We start from the raw sequence: 18,690 nt of genomic DNA on the forward strand, positions 1-18,690 counted from the left end.
TTTCAGCTGTGGCTGTCCTGTTACACATTCTATTTATTCAGTTTGCCATGAAGCATTTAGTGAGATATACGGCAGTTATTATGATGTCTGATGGTACGCTAAGCTACGGACTTTAATTGCCTTTGTGGACTGGGGCTGGATGATGCGAAAGTGAACTCAGCTGTAGCTTTCATGCGGCTGCTGGCTCTGCTGTGGACTTCTTTCTGCCTTTAGCTACCAGCTGATGAAGCTAATTTTTAGAACTTCTTTTGAATTCATTTGAAAATAAACATAAAAGGTTTTGTCTGACTGATCGAAGCCCTGATAGCACAAGTTCTTCCTCCATAGCACCAGGTTAAAACAATATTATAAATGTTACGTGGGAGTTGCACCCTGTTAATATAGATTCAGTTTTAGTTTTATTAGTATTATTGCTTACTTTAACTAACTTTAATGATTATCATTAAAGTTAACTGTTGGAAAATTATGTTAAAAATGATCATTTTTATTGCAGTAATATTCATCTGTTATTTGTCATTCTCAGTGCCTTTTTTGAACTGCACTTGTCTGTGTAAAGGTGTGCTCTTGTCCTTTTCACTGTGTGATGAACATTATGTATTTGGCACCCCGAGATTCATTGTCCTGCAGTTCTTTGTGTTGGGGCTGCCTGTATGGACTGGAACCAGCCACTGGGACGTATGATCCTCGTGTGCCACGCCCCCCTGATTATCCACGTGTGCTTCCCTGATCGTACCCAGCTGTACCCTGTTGTCTTGTCTATTTCAGTCCCAGTCTTGCCTCAGTTCATTGTCTGTCATTGATGTTAGTTGACGTCTGATGTTTCCTGCACTCCGTTTCTTGAATAAATCCCCAATTTCCCCGACTTTGCCTGCTCCCTGCCTGTTGCCTGCCCGTGCGATCACCCATTTACCCAACGGTCGCAGCCCGCACCTGACAGTACAGAGTAGTGAGATGAAATTAACATCCCTTTAGCTTTACACAGAGTTTAATGTGGGAATTGTGCACATTGTGAACATTTTAGGTTTCGAGATTAAGAAATTCTTAAATTTATGACGTATTTCTCACAGATATTTTGCCCCTGATCATTTATCATATCAAACAAAACAAACGCAGATGCTGTGTCATCCATGTGTTTAGAGTAAAAGAGTGTTAGAACTTAAGAGAATTCTGTAAAATCAGGTGATCTATGCTTTGCTTTGGTGTACGATGCATAATTACGAGCCTGACCTGCAGCCTCCTGGCATTTGGGGGATAATATTTAAATGTGTTCTCTTGGATATCTTGATGTGGTTTGCAAGGTCATGGATCATATGTTAAGGCTTCCCAGGAAATTTATTATTTTGTTCTTAATATTTAATCTGCTGCAAATTACAGCTGCATTTCCAGAAGACTAGTATGTGTAGGTTTAATCTTAAGCTGAGTGAGAAATATGATCGGAGACTCACACCATCAGTACGAGACACATTATTGCCTCATAATTTCCCCAGCATAGTAAGGCAGCTCTCGGTCCTCAAGAGGGAATTAAACCGGTACATAAATTTCTCAAATACCAATGGAAACGGAGTGTCAGGAGTGTGACGTGAGCCACTTTCAGATTAACGGCAACTTCCTGTCGTGAAGGTGCAGGGTTCCTTTGCCCACGCGCTGCAGAACCTGGCAATGATTGGTGTTCATGACTTTCCAGAAGTTTATCTCCATTTTAGTAATTCTTTTTTTTTCTTGATATACTCTGCATTAATGATAGAAAAAGTAATTTTAATACAAGCTACACTATACTCAGTTTGTATAATGAGTAAAAACTTTACGACCACCCCCATGTACAGCGAATAATGTTGATTATCTCATAGAACCAATGTGCGCCAAGGTCTGGAATTTATTAGATGATTAGCTAAGATTGTCATAGTCGACATGTTGAATGCTGACGAAATGGGCAGGATAAAGATCTGAGTGACAAGGGTCAGATCATTACGGCCAGACCACTGGGTCAGAGTGACGAATGTGTCTGTGTGGTTTGGACTTGTCAATCCAGTGTATCCCATAGGTACTCGACAAGTACCTGGCCATCCACATCATGCAACAGAAAGTGGGCCAGGAGATCTTCTTTCAAGGTTCAGTCATGCCATTGTGCGCCCATTGCAGCCATTTTTGATGGTGGACATTGGTTAGGAGATGGGGTAGCTTTTGATAAACCCCTGCATTGGTGAGTCCTGGCTGACCAACGCCTTGTTCGCTACTTTTAGTTTTTTTCCCCCCTCTGACCGTTCTCTGTGGGTACCCAACCACGTCTGACCGTGAGCACCTCCCCAGACCTTGTTGTTTCAGAGACGCTCTGGCCCAGCTGTCTGGCCATAATGATTTGGCCCTTGTCAGAGTGACTCAGATTTGATGTGCACTGTTTTTATGAGATAATCAACATTATTCACTTTACATGGGGGTGGTCGTAATATTTTGGCTCATCGGTGTGTGTGTATATATATATATATATATATATATATATATATTATAAGCTGTGTATCTAAGATGCATTTGATTTGGGTCCTGAAATGTCTTACCAGCATGTCTCACGCGGATGCAGCATCACTGTGATGACACATCCCACCCCACCCACTCTGCCTGTCTTGGACCTGCTTTCTAGTCTCTTACCTTCCTGAGCCAAGAAAACAACTTGTCATTTGAGTGCTCTCCTCTCTCTCCTCTCTCTCCTCTCTCAGTGTCCCAAGTGGCCCAGCAACAGCTGTGGAAATAACAGTGAAAAACAGTTTTGTCAGGCTCCAGAGGCCTTTTCAAATGCTATCCAATTAACAAGGCTCTACACCCGGGTCAGCCCCCCAAGCCAGCCAATGAGGGCTTCGCGCTTGGCCCAGCTGCGTAATGAAGACGTTCTAGACCATCATGCTGGAGATTCTTTCCACGATGAGTGTGATCTTCTCAAATGTAGCTATTGACAGATAGTACCACTACGCCAGCTGGGTGGAAAAGCTGTATCACAAAATCCCAGCAAAGGGTGCCATATTCTCAGAGATGTTCACTGCACGGACTGTTCAGAAGATATTGGAATAATTAGTGCATATTGCAAGGCATCCATTCGTTTTCTAATGGCTGATCATGGCCTAGGACATGAGGAGGGTGTCTGGATCTGTCCCATGTGAAAGGCTGGCTTACACTACACCTCCCATAAGATAAGCACATTGCTCAGTTTATTTATTCTGCTTAGCCTGACTATGTCTTTGAGTTAAGGGAGGAAACTGACACAACAGAGGGAGACAGTGGCAGTTGTAGACTATTTCAACTGGGAGAGCCAGACTTGCCCAGTTGTTCTCTTAGGGGGATCAGATGCATTTGACCTTAATATCCTCCTGGTATTACTTACACTAGATTGCCAGCATTAAGAAGACAATTTTGAAAACCACTAAGTTATTTATGCATGCTTTGCAGTCACTTTTTACAGTTTTTATAAATATGTAACTCACTCTAATTTCTTGTTTAGGCTGTCCTGCTTCCACAAGCTTGATTATATTTTTATGTCGTTAACTTCACTTTTCACCAACTGAAGCGTCTCGATCACCCTGCGCACCCGCGTTGTCGTCACGAAAATGTGCTTATGCTTGTGTTGCGCCTTTTCTCAGCGCACAAAATTTTAGCGCACATATATGAATCCCCCAACTCTGTAGGTGATGAGGCAACCATGCTGGTCATTGCGCCACCAAGCCACCCTGTTAGGGAACATACCTAATTCTGACTGAACAAACAACATCAGCAAATGATATTTTCAGTCACCAACAATTTATTAGACCAATTTTATTGTCTAGATGTTTCTTCAGTGCGACTCCCCCAAGGTATGAAATTTATTTAATAAATTTTACTTTCAGGTGACGAGGTGCCCTTATGCTGGAAGGCAGGAAGATCTCTGTCACAGGCTTCTAAGTGCCGCTGAGCCTGTAAAGCCATCCAGGTTTGTCAACAGTCTGGAGGTGTCTGTAGTTGCCCTTTGGAGGAGCTGCTAATGATTCACTGCACGTCTTGGGGGGTGGGAAGAGCTTGCTTAGTTTGCACTAAAATCTTTAACAATGTGAAAGACGTGCTTTAGAAGCATTAATAACAGGAAAAAGGGACAGAAAAGAAAAACCTTTATAAAGTTTTATCATTTTTATTTTTATTATTTTTGAGCAATAGCATTGACCTGTTTTGCATAAAGATATTGTTCTGGCAACAAGTTAATATTGTACCACTTCATGGGTATGCTCAATTTATTTTTATTCTGGCAAGTTGATGGATTATCCTTCACTAAAGAGCCTTCATTTTGACAGTTGGGTTTATTAGAAAGTCTTAGGCATTATTAACTACATTTGAAAAGAATTAAGAGATTACATAGTACATAGGGGACAGACAGAGGCACGTTAACATTAGAGGCCCGTGTAATATTTTTTGATTGTGTAAATATTGTTGACTGGGATGGTTGGTGGGTTGGGGTGGCAACAGTTAAAACTGTCTGTGGAGGAATTGTTGGGGTCGCTTTTTTGCAGAGGCCCCTGGGCTTCAGCCGGGGTAAGTCTGTGCATTAAAACACCTCTGGGTCCAGAGGAATAGATTTTCTAATGCATTTTATTTTTCTTTATTTACAATTTTGAAGCAACTGAATAGACTGTTTGAAACTCAGGAAATCCCCTATTTGTGATTGACAGTATTGCTCTGGGGCAGTGTCTTACAGCCATCACTGTGATCAGGACGTCTGTGAAAAGGGCAGAGAGCCGTGATCTGGGGGCATGTGGATTCCCGTGAGCATAGATCATACTTCATACTTCATACATCTCATCATACTTTAAATTGTCAGAGCTGCATCAATTGTGCTTGCTGCTGTCTCGGGTAGGATTAAGCATTTTACAATGGAGACTCTCTGGGAACATGCGGGATTTATTTATTATTTTTTTCAAGGAAAGTTGTGAACATAATTTATGGTCATAGCTGACCTTCTGGGCTGTGTTTCGTTAGTGTTCCCAGTCAAAAGTAGCCTTCCTTAACGTTTCTGGTTGAGACCATATTTCTGGGCTGTGTTTCCTTAGCGTTCCCGATCAAAGCTAGCCTTCTGGGCTGCGTTTCCTTAGCGTTCCCGGTCAAAGCCAGCTTTCTAGGTTGCATTTCCTTAGCGTTCCCGGTCAAAGCCAGCCTTCTAGGTTGCGTTTCCTTAGCGTTCCCGGTCAAAGCCAGCCTTCTGGGCTGCGTTTCCTTAGCGCTCCCGGTCAAAGCCAGCCTTCTAGGCTGCGTTTCCTTAGCTTTCCCGTTCAAAGCCAGCCTTCTAGGCTGCGTTTCCTTAGCGTTCCCGGTCAAAGCCAGCCTTCTAGGCTGCGTTTCCTTAGCGTTCCCGGTCAAAGCCAGCCTTCTGGGCTGCGTTTCCTTAGCGTTCCCGGTCAAAGCCAGCCTTCTGGACTGCGTTTCCTTAGCGTTCCCGGTCAAAGCCTGCCTTCTAGGCTGCGTTTCCGTAGCATTCCTGGTCTCGGCCAGTCTTCTGGGCTGTGTTTCCTTAGCGTTCCCGGTCAAAGCCAGCCTTCTCGGCTGCGGCTCCAGCTGTGTCGCATGTGGTGCCTTGTGGATTAGTCACAGCGCCCTGCGACAGTGCCGGCCTTTGTGGTCCTGCTTATGTGTTTCCTTGCAGTATGCATCACCCACTGTTCTCATCCCAGTGATCCTGCTTTTCAAAGAAAGAGAAAGGGGGGGTGTCACTGCAGTTGTCGGTCAAGAGCCTGTCTGTCTGCCACTGCTAAATCTGCCCTCTCCTCTGCCAGCTTCAGAAGGCATCTGTTGTTCGTTTTCTTTGTGGGGGAACAAAGAACATTGTCTTTCACCATCTTCATCACATCACCATCTTCAACACCATTTCATCACCCTTATCATTACTGCTACCATCTTCATCATCCTCATCATTACCGTTATGAACTTAATCACCCTCATCTTCATCACCCTTATCATTATCCCCACCATCTTCATCACGCTCATCTTCATCTCTCCCATCTTCATCACCTTCAATACCACCACCACCTTCATCGTCCTCATTACCATTTTCATCATGCCATCATCATATCCCAGGAGTCTTGGTGCATTTCCACCAAGACAATTGAGCAAAAGTTAGCCACTTTGTTTTAGTATACTGTAGCAGCATTTCACAGGTCACACAGACATTGCAGATTTGCAGGTATGCTTTTTTTTACGTGGAAACGTAGTATTTAATGATCATTAAGCGAAAAGGTGACTGCATGTGTAATGTCGTGGAATTTGTTTATATAGGACTGTGACACTCACATGTAACCCTTTTGCTTTGAATACCGGCAAGTCCTTTAGTCTTGCTATTTGAGCATCAAACCAATGCAATCACGTTTGGTGAGGACGCACCTCTAGCAGGTCAATAGGTGACACAGTTCACAGTTGAGTTCAACTGTGTTGAATTCAAAATATCCAAGTGCTTAATTTTCCCGGCAAGAGATTTTTCAGTGGATCTGAGACACTTGTCATTCCTTCCGTGGGGAGTACAATGGTAGGGAGTGTGTTAGCTCCAAATGGGCAATTCCGGAAGCTTCTGTTGACAGGTGGCGAACGCCTGAGGTCGAGATGGGACCGGCTGGCCCTTTGCATGTCATCTTATCGAAACAGTTGGACGGGTGACAGCCAGCTCAGGGATATGGTCTTCAGACCCACATCTTGCAAGGAGAGCAGAGGTAGCAGATCACTGGCCCCGTCCAAAGCAGCTGAAAGGTCTCAGAGAAGTATGGCAGGGTGACCTTGCAGAGTGCAGAGCAAAGACCAAGAGCGGGGAGGCCTCCCTGAAGCAGCTGGCTTTCAAATCAGACGATTAATATCAGGGAAAATATTTTGTTCCTCGGGCAGCATCGGGTTGTCGTGCCTGTGATTGGAAGGTCACCGGTCCAAATCCCAGGGTCGGCAGAGTGATGTCAACCTTGAGCAAGGCCCTTAACCCCCAGCTGCCCCAGGCACGGTCTGACCCTGCCGTCTAAGAAAGAAAAAAAAAAACGAGTTGCTTGGGATAAAATAAATATGATACATATTTGCAGCTAAATATGCATTGCTTTACAGCAAAATTTTTCATGTAAATGACTTTTTTCTGGAGGGGTGAATTAATAGCAGGTAGGTTAAGGGTATGTCAATAGAAGGATAGCTTAGTTACCCATTGTAATCTGGTGATGTAACACAAAATGTAAGATAACGTGGGAGTTTTTCTAAATTTTCAGGCTCATGCTCTCATTGCCATGGGTCTTATCTGCGAATCACACTAACAGCTGAAGTTGAGTCATATCAACCTCAGGCGTTGACCTACCTTGTAAAGATGTATTACGCTGTAAAAATCTTTAGCACTCAGTTACAGACCTGTCTGTTTCATGAGAGGCAGCCTCTCTACTCATATATAAATAATGTGTTAATATTTCTGTTTGTAGAATATTTATGAATGAGATTCCCCCTTTTCCCTATTGTTTATTTTGAATTTTTGAAACTGTGTTCCATTTCTTTTTTTCAGTCTAAGTGAAAGTGCCTCCGGAGAAGGAAGTGATGAGCTTGGTGGGTTAATCGATCCGTCTGATTTTCATAGCATTCTAGATATAATACAACACCTGTCGTCAGGGACAGCAGGTCTTATCAAAACTAGGGCCCAGTCGATGAGATTCTGTCTTTATGACATCTTTAGCCATGATCTGTCAATCAGTGGAAGTCTAGAGTGCGTATTGTTCTTCAATGTCATTAATAGGTGAACCGTCCATTATGAAGTTACATTCCCCAGAGTAAATACACCATTTGGATTATTTCCCTGGAATCTGTTGTCTTTGGGTCATGAGTTCATCTGCCCATCAGCAGAAATTATGCTGAGAATTTAGTCAACAGCTCACTATGACTCCTGTTCCACCTGGGGTTAAATTCCTCACATTTAATCTTCCACTCGACCGTGCAAATGTGCGTCAGGGTTAATCAGAAATTTTTCCTGTCCCCGAGAGGTATTTCAAAATTTCTTGAGCAGCATCGTGACTTCATTCCTCCCCACATGAGTTATCCTGTAATATGCGATCTGGGGTAGCGTGTGGCTCAGCCGGTCATGATGTCGTTTCTCTGGTCAGAAGGTCATTAGTTCAAGTCCCAGGGTCACCTGCGGTCACTCGCCACCTAGGGACTGCGTGATCCTACTCTCTGATCCTTGTATGTTTCATTGGAAAAACATATGCTAAATAAGTGAATGAAAACCAAACCATAATAACCGAACAGTGAAAGCCAGGAGATAGTATTAAACACACAGCTTGTCTGACCTTACTTTCTCAAAAATGTAAGTTTTAGTCTGCTAGTAAATCTAAATATAAAATGTAACCCAAATGTATTGTACTGTAATCAGTTATACTGGATCAAGACTGTTCTGCAAGTTGGGGTGATACTGTACGTAAGTAAACCCCTTCGAAAAGGATCTTGTTGTTGGCTAACCTTCATCACCTCTGTGGAGATTCTTTACCTGGGTCCTGAGTCGCAGTTATCTTACATAGGTCAGTTTGTCATGTGCGACACCAATGTGACTGAAAGCAGCCTCCGATTATGTCGGTGGGAAAGCATGCTTGGAATGCAGTTAGCCAGACGGGAGCTGTCAGGTACAGGACACCACTTCTAAGGAAACGGAGGTGAACCAGAATGAACTGGGCTCCTGGACTAGTGTCTCGAATGACGAGAGTTAAAGTTATTTGCATAAAAGTAAAGCTGTTCTCAGGACAAAAGCAACAGGCTACATTTTCAGTTTGCATGTGCAAAAGGCTGAGTGGCCTCAGAAATTTCATTGCTGTCACCATTTTACACTGTGAATTAATAATGTCTTTATTATGAAAATCTTGCATCATAAAGAGAGCATTACACACCAGCGTGAAAACTTTGTATGAGTAATCTTTGTCCAGCACTTGACGCGACTCATGTTGTGCAAAGCCAGAGGAATTCACTGACTCTCTGTTAATTACCAACTAGCGTGTTAAATGAGGAACAGCCGTACATGGACGACAGCAAATAATTGCTTCATCCTTGACCTTGAGTTGCAAGGTTCAAATTCAGGGAGGAAGCGTACTAGTTTTGAGCACAGTGAATTACATCTACGCTCAGTAAAAATTCACTATCTTATTGAATTCTAAAAATAGTTCCAAAAACGAGTGATTTAGTGCAGTGGTCTCCAACCTTTCTATAGTGTGAGCTACTTTTACAAAGGAAATGCTTTGGAGAGCTGCCAAAAGTCGTGTCTGTATATGCCAGTCTGGGTGGGGAATGGGGGTGTCAGCTATGAATGTCTTGGTGAATTGTAAATATCAGGTACAGGATTAAACATTACCAGGTGGGAGAATTACAAGGAAGTATCATTACATATATATATATTTAAATATATATTTTAACCTCTGAGGATGTGGATGTGGTTTCCTTTCTGTGCAGACCGTCAATGGATTGATGACGCACCTTTGTAAAGCTGAACTTGAGGAGGCATCAGAAGCTTCCATCAGCCCTGTTGGATGTCTGCAGTATTCTTTCTTTAGCTAACCCATCCTCAACCCCCACAATATAATGAAAATGTCAGGTTAGAACAAGCTAACTGACACAAGGTCTCGCTGGTTTCAGCATTTCTTACTTTTTTAATATCCTAGTTTTCACCAAAGATTATTGTCTCCACTTTGGCGTTTTTACTCAGCAACTCACAGTAGCTTTTGCTTTGACAAACAGAAGTGTTGCAGGTGGGAGAGCCAGATACAGGCTGAGAACAGGTGAGCAACAATCCTGGCAGATTTTTCTATTTTTTTCCTTTTACTTATCCTTCGTGGAACAGGTCAGTTTATTCTGAATCAGCAGACAATGTGAGCAGCGTGCTCGTACTTGAAAACAAAGCATAAAACAAAGGTAAAATAGCAATTAAACTGCACTGTTAAAAGTCATAACAGTCCCAGGCTCTCCTGAATTTGCCATACAGCAAAATGAAATATTTGTTTATGGGTTGAATTGTCATCGAACAACCTCTGATTTTAAACAGAGTTACAGTGTGTAATCAATTAAAGAGGACAGAAGTAATCCAGCAAACTATAGGCTAATCAGTTTAACTTGCATAACTGGAAAAGTATTGGAAGCTGTAATCCCAGTGAAAATGGTAGATTACCTGGATTCTGAGGGATAGCCAACATGGATTTAGGAGAGGTAGATCCTGTTTAACTAATTTACTTGAGTTCTTTGAGGAAGCTACAAGAGAAATTGATCACAAAAAGGCCTACCATGTGATTTACTTAGATTTCCAAAAGGCCTTTGATGTTGTCCCCCAGAAACGGCTCTTGCTTAAGATCAAGGCTGCAGGGATTTTAGGAACTGTAGCAGCTTGGATCGAAGACTGGTTAACAGACAGGAAGCAGCAAGTGTTTATTAGAGGCACAATGTCACAGTGGGCCTGCGTTCATAGTGGGGTACCGCAGGGTTCAATTTTAGGACCACTATTGTTCCTAATTTACATTAATGATATTGACACCAATACATACAGTAAACTGGTTACGTCTGCAGACGACACCAAGGTGGGTGGTGTAGCAAATACTGATCTAGTAGGACAGAGGTTACAATGGGATCTTGATTTAATTAGCGACTGGGGTGATTTTATGGGTTTCACTGCAATAAAGGTTTATGAGAAAGACCTCGGTGTGGATGTTGATGCCTCCATGTCCCACTCTCGCCAGTGTGGGGAAGCAATAAAAAGGCCAATAGGATGTTGGGTTACATCTCTAGGTGTGTGGAGTCAAGGGAGGTGATGCTACGATTATATAATTCCTTGGTAAGACCCCTCCTAGAACATTGTGTGCAGGTTTGGTCACCATACCTTAAGAAGGACATTGCTGCCTTGGAAAGTGTGTAACGTAGGGCTCCGAGAATGTTTCTTGGTCTTAGGGGAATGTCTTATGAGGAGAGGTTAGCTGAGCTGAATCTGTTTAGCCTCAAGCAAAGGAGACTAAGGGGGGACGTGATCGAGGTACATAAGATTCTAACAGGTCTGTGTGCTGTTCAGCCAAATGACTATTCCAGTATTAGTTTAAATACTAGAACTCGTGGCCATAAGTGGAAATTAGCGAGAGAACATTTTAAAATGAATTTTTGGAAGCACTTCTTTACACACTGTGTAGCTAGAGTATGGAATAGTCTTCCTGCTAGTGTAGCACAAGCTAAAACCATGGGTTCCTTTAAATCAGAGCTAGATAAGATTTTAAGAACTCTGAGCTATTAGTTAAGTTCTCCCAAAATGAGCTTGATGAGCCCAATGGCCTCCTTTCGTTTGTATATTTCTTGTTCTTATTGTCATCTCTGAACTCAATACTGAATAAAATTGAGTGCAAAAGCAATGTGTTAAACGCAGAGAAGTTACTGAGGTTTACAATTATTTTACAAGAAGACAGAAATTGATGGTGAACTCATTCTGATTTTATGTGGCCTACAATGAGTTTATATTTTGAAAAAATTTTTTGAAATGAATTAAAAAGATACTGGTGATCTAAGAGATGACAACAAGCTATACACAAATGTAATTAAAGAATAGGATGTTATATAATATATTAATATATTTTAAATGTATCAAAACTGTAGACATTTACAGGTCTGTTGAAGATGTTAATATGCTTAAGCAGCTTATGTTGTCATTTAAATGTTACTGTATTAGTTCATGATAATGTACACTGCACTTTTTAAAAACAAAAAATAGATATTTGGATGACCAAGATGTTGTGCTAATGTTAGACTGTAATCAGTTGTGTCATACAGGAGCAAACACTGCTAACGTGAAACAATTCATCAACTGTCCCAGATTAGCATACGTTTTATTTCTGGTGTCAAGTGGTAGTAAAAGAATAAATGCGATTTATTTCTTGTAAAGATAAACATCTGGACTCTAGAAGAATTCTGGAGTTGAACTGAGGAGGGAGTGATTAGTTGCAATATGAGTGTGTGAAAAAGTTCATGGTCAGAAAGGGACAATGTGACCTGTCTACATGTGTGCTGCTGAAAACAGAACTGAACTTGTGAACAGGGTTTCAAAGGTTTAAACATCTTTGAAACAAGGTATAGGTTGGTCAGAATGGTCTCCAGTTATATTCCACACAAACTGAATCTGGAAGAGGCACATCTTTAATGAGGATGCAGAGCGGGACTGGAAGACTCCCGGTTGTTATTAACATAGCCGTCATCATACTGATGGATCATTTCGTCATCCTTCATCATGCATGCATTCCTCTTGTGCAACTCAAAGTTTGCAAGTTGACTTGTGGACATGCAAAATTGTCGCAGACTCAGGCATTTTTTCTAGTCATACAACTGAACACTAATGGTCAGTGAGACCCAAAATACAAAATAAAAATATGAAAAATGTGCATCTTAATTATATTTATTAACAGAATATTATCAATGGGAAAAATATTGGAAAAATTCCATATAGAAAAAAAATGTGAAGGAATTGCAAACCACAATGAAAACTAAAAAAAAATCAGATGTTCAGAAAATAATGCTGAATAAAATATAGAATCTCTAATCATCTGGTTAGACAAGGCCCAAATAAACAAATAAATACACAAATAAATAAATAAATAATAATATATAAATAACGTTTCTTCAGTGGACCTGCTTTACGAGGAGTATATTAGAATTGATCAAAGCTAAGTTTTTGGTAACACCTTTCTGCTGTCCTGAAGGGCATGTGTACACTGGACAAGTGATAAGCTGGTCTTCAAAGAAAAAGAAATACAGAAACAAAAACAGACAAAACGCTGCAGTGTACTCAAGCCCAAAGAGTTACATAGCCAAAGACAAATATGTAATTTAGTTCTATTCATTTATTTCTTTTCGAGGAACCATGGTGTTTCTGTACAGGGGGCAACATTGGTCCGTGTATGTTCGATCACTCCATACAACATGGGCTGTGTACTGAATGTTGAACCTAATTTCAGAATGTAACAAAAAGGTTATAGTATTAAAAATTATAACATTTTATACAGAATACAATTTACACATATAAAGCTATTGCAAAGAACAAAAGAATAAAAAATACAAAGTAACACTTTGAATAATGTGATATTTCACATGATGTTAAACAATGCAAACATAACATTTAAATTTTATGGCAATAAACTTCTAAAAACAGAAAAAAAACTGTTTCTCTTATCTACATATACATTTTAAATAAATGGTGCGGTAATAATCCCCAGAATGCATTAAGGGCCAATAGATGTGTGGCAACACTTTGTAGTTGAGCCATATATTCAAAGCTGCATACATATTCAAAACCATACTGTATTAAAAACAAAATCATTAAATGATAAAAATGACATAGACAAAAAAAATCACAGATGAAAACTGTTCATTACGTGATGCCAATTAAAATTAAGGGTCAGTAAAAAAAAAATAATTTATGATTTACAGCCATAATGTAAATTGACTGAAATAGTTTGCGTTATATATTCTTTGATATTCAAGAGGTTCATCAAGTTAAACAAAACAATCTTGCGATTAATTGGTTTGTGTACCATTAGGTCGTCGCTAATTTGCAGTTACGTACACTATTCACATGCTCTTCCATTACGTTACTTACTCTCCTGTTCAGTAAGTTTTCTTTTTTACCTTGAGTGATCATAAAAATTGCATAGAAGCTCGACAATTAGTGTTAATGTTTGATGTGACGGAGAACACACTAAGCCTTATTGCACATTTGTGTCTAATGCTCTTCTCTTTATTTCTTAAATATATATACGTTTTGCTCTTCTTCAGTATTCTGTGAAAATGCATTTTACACCTGCTCATGCCCTATATTTTGCTGCTCCTTACGTTTTTTTTTTTTTTGCATTAACATAAATCAAAATATTGTTAATAATTATGGTTATTATACAGCTATGGATATAACCTCTATGTGGTCATTGTGAAGCTAAATTAATTTTGCTGGCTGGATGTCACGTCACATCAAATAAAGGAAATCTTTTGCTTGATGAAGTTCTTGAATATATGGCCCAGTGTCATAATGCAGTTATTTTTAATTTTCACAGAACTGAAAACAAAGGCACCATTGATAATTTCTCCATTGAAATACTGTGACCTTCGCTACATACGAGTGTATGGCACTTTCTTCCATGACACGAACACATTTTGCACACATTTTTTTAATTTATAAAAGACTTTATTCACTACTACTTCGCTAAAATAAAAGTTTTATTATCTTTAAATTATTTCCCTCAAATACTTAATTTATATAAAATAAAGGTTTTGTGGTGACTCTGATCTTTATCTTGGACCTAAGTTTTTTTTTCTTTTTTTCGGTAAATATTATTATTTTCACTTTATACAGCAATGGGATCTTGATTCACTATTACACTCGATAACCTGGCTTGCAGATCCTCTTGGGCAGACAGCCGGAGCGCCGGGTTAGTCCTGCTGCTGTCGCTAGGCCTACAGGAAGTGGCCGACTCGAGGCTGACAGCCAGCGGGTTCTGTATGCTGAGGAAGGGTGTGTCCTCACCAACTCGCTCGTCTTCAGTTTCGCTCTCCGAGCTGCTGCTCTCAGAGCTGCTGTCACTTTTGGACTCTGGCTTGTGGGCCACGTGACCATTGACCTTGGCTCTTGAGGCCCTTCGGCCGCCAGCGAGCTTCTTTGAAGGCTGAGGCACGGTCGTCTCGTATTCTGGTGTCGTCTCGTAATCATCGTCCTCCGCTGTCCTCTGGGGGCTGGGTGGAGTGCTGTTAGCCTCGAGTCCGTGGTTGTAGTGGGCAGAACTGCGCTGGTATTGGTTGCCGTTAGAGTAGGCGTGGTCCTGATGCTGTTTATCCCGTAACCGAGGGGGCGTGGTGAACAGCAGGGGACGTTCCTCTTCCCCCTGAGGGCTGACAGCGACTGAGGGAACTGACATGGCCAGACTTGACAGGGGTGCAGACATTTCAGAGGGGGGTGATTTTGGGGATGCTGGGCACGGCAGCTCCACTGGAGATATATGAGTTGGGGTTGTCATGGCTGAAACATACCTTTAATAGGCATTGAAAACAGAAATAGGAAATGAATCACTCTGTAGAGAAGCTCTTTTCATACATGATAGACATGTAACATGCAACATACAGTAATATAAAATCTGAATCCAACATTTATTAAATAATATTTGCTCTGCGTTTATGGGAAAATTATATAGGATGATATTACTAATTAGCCATGTCAAGGATAAGAGGTTGGAAGATAGATGGACACATGGCTAATCGGCATAATGTCAAAGTCCACAGTACCTAATGATATACAGTATGATCCTTTGAACAAAAGGCAGCATTTAATGAAAATTATTTAACAGAGCATTAAGCGCAGTATAGTCATTTTAGTGAGACAAGATGAATCAACTGTCTTGCTTTCAATCAAGTTGCTACTAGCAAATTTCATTTGCATGTAAATGCTAAATATGCTTTAAGTATATTATTCTTATGAGTTTGAAATGAAACAATTTAAATGAAGGAAAAGCTATGTGACACATTGCCTTTGTGAACCACTTTTACCACTTTAGGGATGACCAGATTCTTAAAAATTTTGGTAATTTTGTTTCCATATAATGCTGATAAAAAAATACACACCACTAAAGTAAGCCAGAGTGGCATCCCCAGAGAGGTGGCCACTGGGGTCGTACCTCTCACTGTATGGAGAGTCCTTATAGGAGTCGGGAGTCTCTCTGGGGTTATTTAGATAGGCCACATTCAGGTCACGGGCACAGCCGGTTGCGTTCAGCCGTCCTCGGCGGCTTCCAGGGGTGATGTGCCGGCTGTTCTCCATGGAGGAGGCCACTGGGCCGGACCGGCTGTCTGAGAGGACGCCTTCACCACGCCCACCATTGCTCCAGCTGCAGGGGAAGATGGGTGCATCTGTTCAATGAGATACTGTTGATCGGAGCACACGGACAGCCACACTCATCACACCCTTGCTGCCCGGCACCGAGGGGTGAACTCAGGCCTATATTACACCGTGTAGAGAGGGACACGAGGGGTGAACTTGGCCCGAATGAACATCCTAGTGTGTCCCTTCTGTCTACTGGTTTATTGTTTTTTCCTACTATAATCCTAACACTATAATAACTCATGTATAGTACCCCATAATTGCTTCCCTTTTAAACTAGTGTGTTCTCATTCTGATCTAGTTTTCTGTTGTTACTTACCTTAAAGACTCAAAATATTCTACTTAAAGTGAAAATCAACAGATCAAGCGAGCAGCAGCATCATATCACAGGCTTTCCCAAATCGAGAGAGCAAATGGAATCGCAAGCAGCCCTTTCAGACAGTCACCTCTGGCTGCAGCTGTGAGTCACAGCAGTGGAGTTTTGTGCTGAGGAGGTGTACTGGCTCACAGAAAAGGACGTCTCCGTCTCCTTCTCGATGGTATGTTCTGCTGGAATGGCATTTTTTGAGGCATATTGCTAAAGAAAGAAAGACAGGGAAAAGTTTGTGGCAAGTGATGTTAATGTTTGAATACATTTTAAATAATGTCTAAGCAGTGTGAAGCATTTCCTCTTAGCAGAAGGATCAAGCAATCAGTGCTGCATCTCTGTTCCTGGAGATCCTTACCTGAGACACGATAAGGACCAGTGGTCGGAATTTAGAATATCGAGCTATACCCATGTGTAGTATAAATATGTCGCTAACATTTAAAATGATTTGATAATTATTAATATTTTATTCAATTTCAAAACTTTTTGAATACACTCTACAATTAAGAAAAATATGTTTACTTCAAACACCACCCAATCAATATATAAGTGTAACATTTTACACTTATAATTCAGCTTTTAGTTAAAGCCCTTAATTAAATTCTCCTTAATTAATGTATCACTTAACAACTTAATTGTACCAATTTTGTATAATGCAGCTTAATAAAACCAGCTTTTTATGCAGTTCATTTCAGACAATATGAAAGACACTTGAAGGTGCATGTGGCTGATTGGGGAGGCATGAGCGCCGCCCTGCAGCGTGGGAGGGCTCTTACATTAGCCAGCTGAATATTCTCGGGTGCCTGGCTGTGCATCTGTGGGCCATTGGCCATGCCGGGCATGGCGCTCCGTTCATTCCGCACACTCTGCCTCAGCCGATCCTGCAGCTTCTTCCTTTGCTTCCTGGACGGGAGGAGAAAGGCGACATCGCATGGGTCAATTGAGCTGTTTGGCAAAGCAAGCAAAACCCGTGGCTGAATGGGAAGCCTAGCGATTACTGTTATTAGAGACAAAATGCAAAGCAGGCACAGCAATAAAAATAAGAGGGAGCTGACAAACACAGAAAAGTGAATTACTTTGTTTTGCAGTAGGCGACGACACACATGATGCCGACTACAAGAAGAGCGATGCAGATTCCAGTTATGGTTAACACACGCTTCTGGTACAGCTCCTCTGCTTCTGGAAGGCAACACAGCGTTCAAAACACCCCATTGTGCTTTACAGTGAGCAGGCAGGCCTGCTGCAACAAAACGTTCATCAAAATATTAGCATTGCTGGACACAAACCAATCAGTCCACGTAGGCAGCATTTAGAGCAGTGTAGTGTTGCATGACCTTTAATTAAAACTCTGTTAGCTGATCAATAAATAAAATTGATAGAACCAGTGTTTCTGTTTTGGTGACACCCATTTGCTGTGGTGTTTTAAATTTACAGGTAGTCCCAATAGTCACGATGCAGTCAAGTTAGTAACACAAAACGCACACAATGAAGTGCACCATTGTGTAGCTACTGCGAACACTACTGCTCCAAAGAAATCACATTATGAACATACAATCGCTAAAAATCATCATTCAGAAAATACACATAGTAAAGAGATTAACACACATAGTATGACACATTGCATAGTAATGGATTTGTTCACAAGAGTATTGTAATTGATCTAGAATTATAATTTTTATTAGCTTTAATAAATAGCTGTTTAAGCTCTCACCCACATCTCCCTGTACAACCCCCCCCCCCAACACACACACACACACACTTCATATATTCCTATCATTGTGGGGACTCTCTATTCATTTCTATGGGCATAACCCTAACTAACTACAATAATCCTAACCTTTACCCAGTCCCGGTCTAACCATAACTATCCAAACAAGATTTTGGTTCTTTTAGTTTTTTTATTGTATTCACAAATTTTTATAAAACTGAGGTTTATACTGTGGGGACCTGAAAAATGTCCCCAAAACCTAAAAAGTTACAGGTCTTACTACATTGTGGGGATTTCTGGTCCCCACAATGTGGTAAATACAAAGCCACCCACACACACAAACATGCATGCATGCATACATATATACATGCGAGTCTCATGCACCTTGTGAACAAATCACATTTTAAAGAAATAATTCATAAAAAAACGGTTATTGACCAAGCATGTACAGGCACATGGGCCATCTACAAGGGACGGCGGTGGCGACACTACTGCCATCTGTCGGGGGCGGATAATGGAAACATGTAAGGGAAGACGTGGAAGATGATGGAGACCGGGAATCACTCAGCTCAGATGGTGATTGAGAGAATTGAGAGATGGGAGGAGAAAGGAGGAGATGAATGGAGGAGCTGGGGGGGGGGGGGGGGGGCGGGTGGGGGCTTTGCGACTGACATAGCATGCGGGGGGAGGGAAGCAAAGCAGAAGCAGTCTGAAGGGATCTTTCTATACAGCATAACCACT

General features: G+C 41.2%; 2 protein-coding genes across 19 annotated transcripts in view; one reads left to right on the forward strand and one right to left on the reverse strand.

Annotated features, from left to right (window-relative positions):
- Positions 1-18,690, forward strand: part of fut10 (fucosyltransferase 10) — a 37,753-nt gene that overhangs the window by 16,110 nt on the left and 2,953 nt on the right. Inside the window, exons 5-7 of one of the 7 annotated variants that reach the window (XM_049021308.1) lie at positions 3,870-3,952; positions 7,523-7,563; positions 16,201-17,256. The exons of 1 other annotated variant lie outside the window; for it this stretch is intronic. In XM_049021308.1, the coding sequence (XP_048877265.1) occupies positions 3,870-3,952; positions 7,523-7,563; positions 16,201-16,220 (144 nt within the window). In that variant the 3' untranslated portion in view covers positions 16,221-17,256. Of the gene's footprint in view, positions 1-2,711; positions 3,848-3,869; positions 3,953-4,698; positions 13,391-16,200; positions 17,257-18,690 lie in introns of those variants that run through there. 5 more of the 7 variants (XM_049021307.1, XM_049021303.1, XM_049021310.1 and 2 more) reach the window with 5 other exon arrangements.
- The window catches only part of nrg1 (neuregulin 1), a 61,498-nt gene continuing 54,942 nt past the window's right edge, over positions 12,135-18,690 (reverse strand). For 9 of the 12 annotated variants that reach the window (XM_049021299.1, XM_049021297.1, XM_049021298.1 and 6 more), the window contains 5 exons: positions 17,318-17,420; positions 17,018-17,144; positions 16,321-16,451; positions 15,672-15,881; positions 12,135-15,030 (listed from right to left, as the gene is read on the reverse strand). In XM_049021299.1, coding sequence (XP_048877256.1) covers positions 14,352-15,030; positions 15,672-15,881; positions 16,321-16,451; positions 17,018-17,144; positions 17,318-17,420 — 1,250 coding nt within the window. In that variant the 3' untranslated portion in view covers positions 12,135-14,351. The remainder of the gene's footprint in view (positions 15,031-15,671; positions 15,882-16,320; positions 16,452-17,017; positions 17,145-17,317; positions 17,421-18,690) is intronic. The other 3 variants (XM_049021296.1, XM_049021291.1, XM_049021294.1) reach the window with 1 other exon arrangement.

This window comes from Brienomyrus brachyistius, chromosome 7, assembly GCF_023856365.1.
Source record: "Brienomyrus brachyistius isolate T26 chromosome 7, BBRACH_0.4, whole genome shotgun sequence".
In the NCBI taxonomy this organism is placed as follows: domain Eukaryota; kingdom Metazoa; phylum Chordata; class Actinopteri; order Osteoglossiformes; family Mormyridae; genus Brienomyrus; species Brienomyrus brachyistius.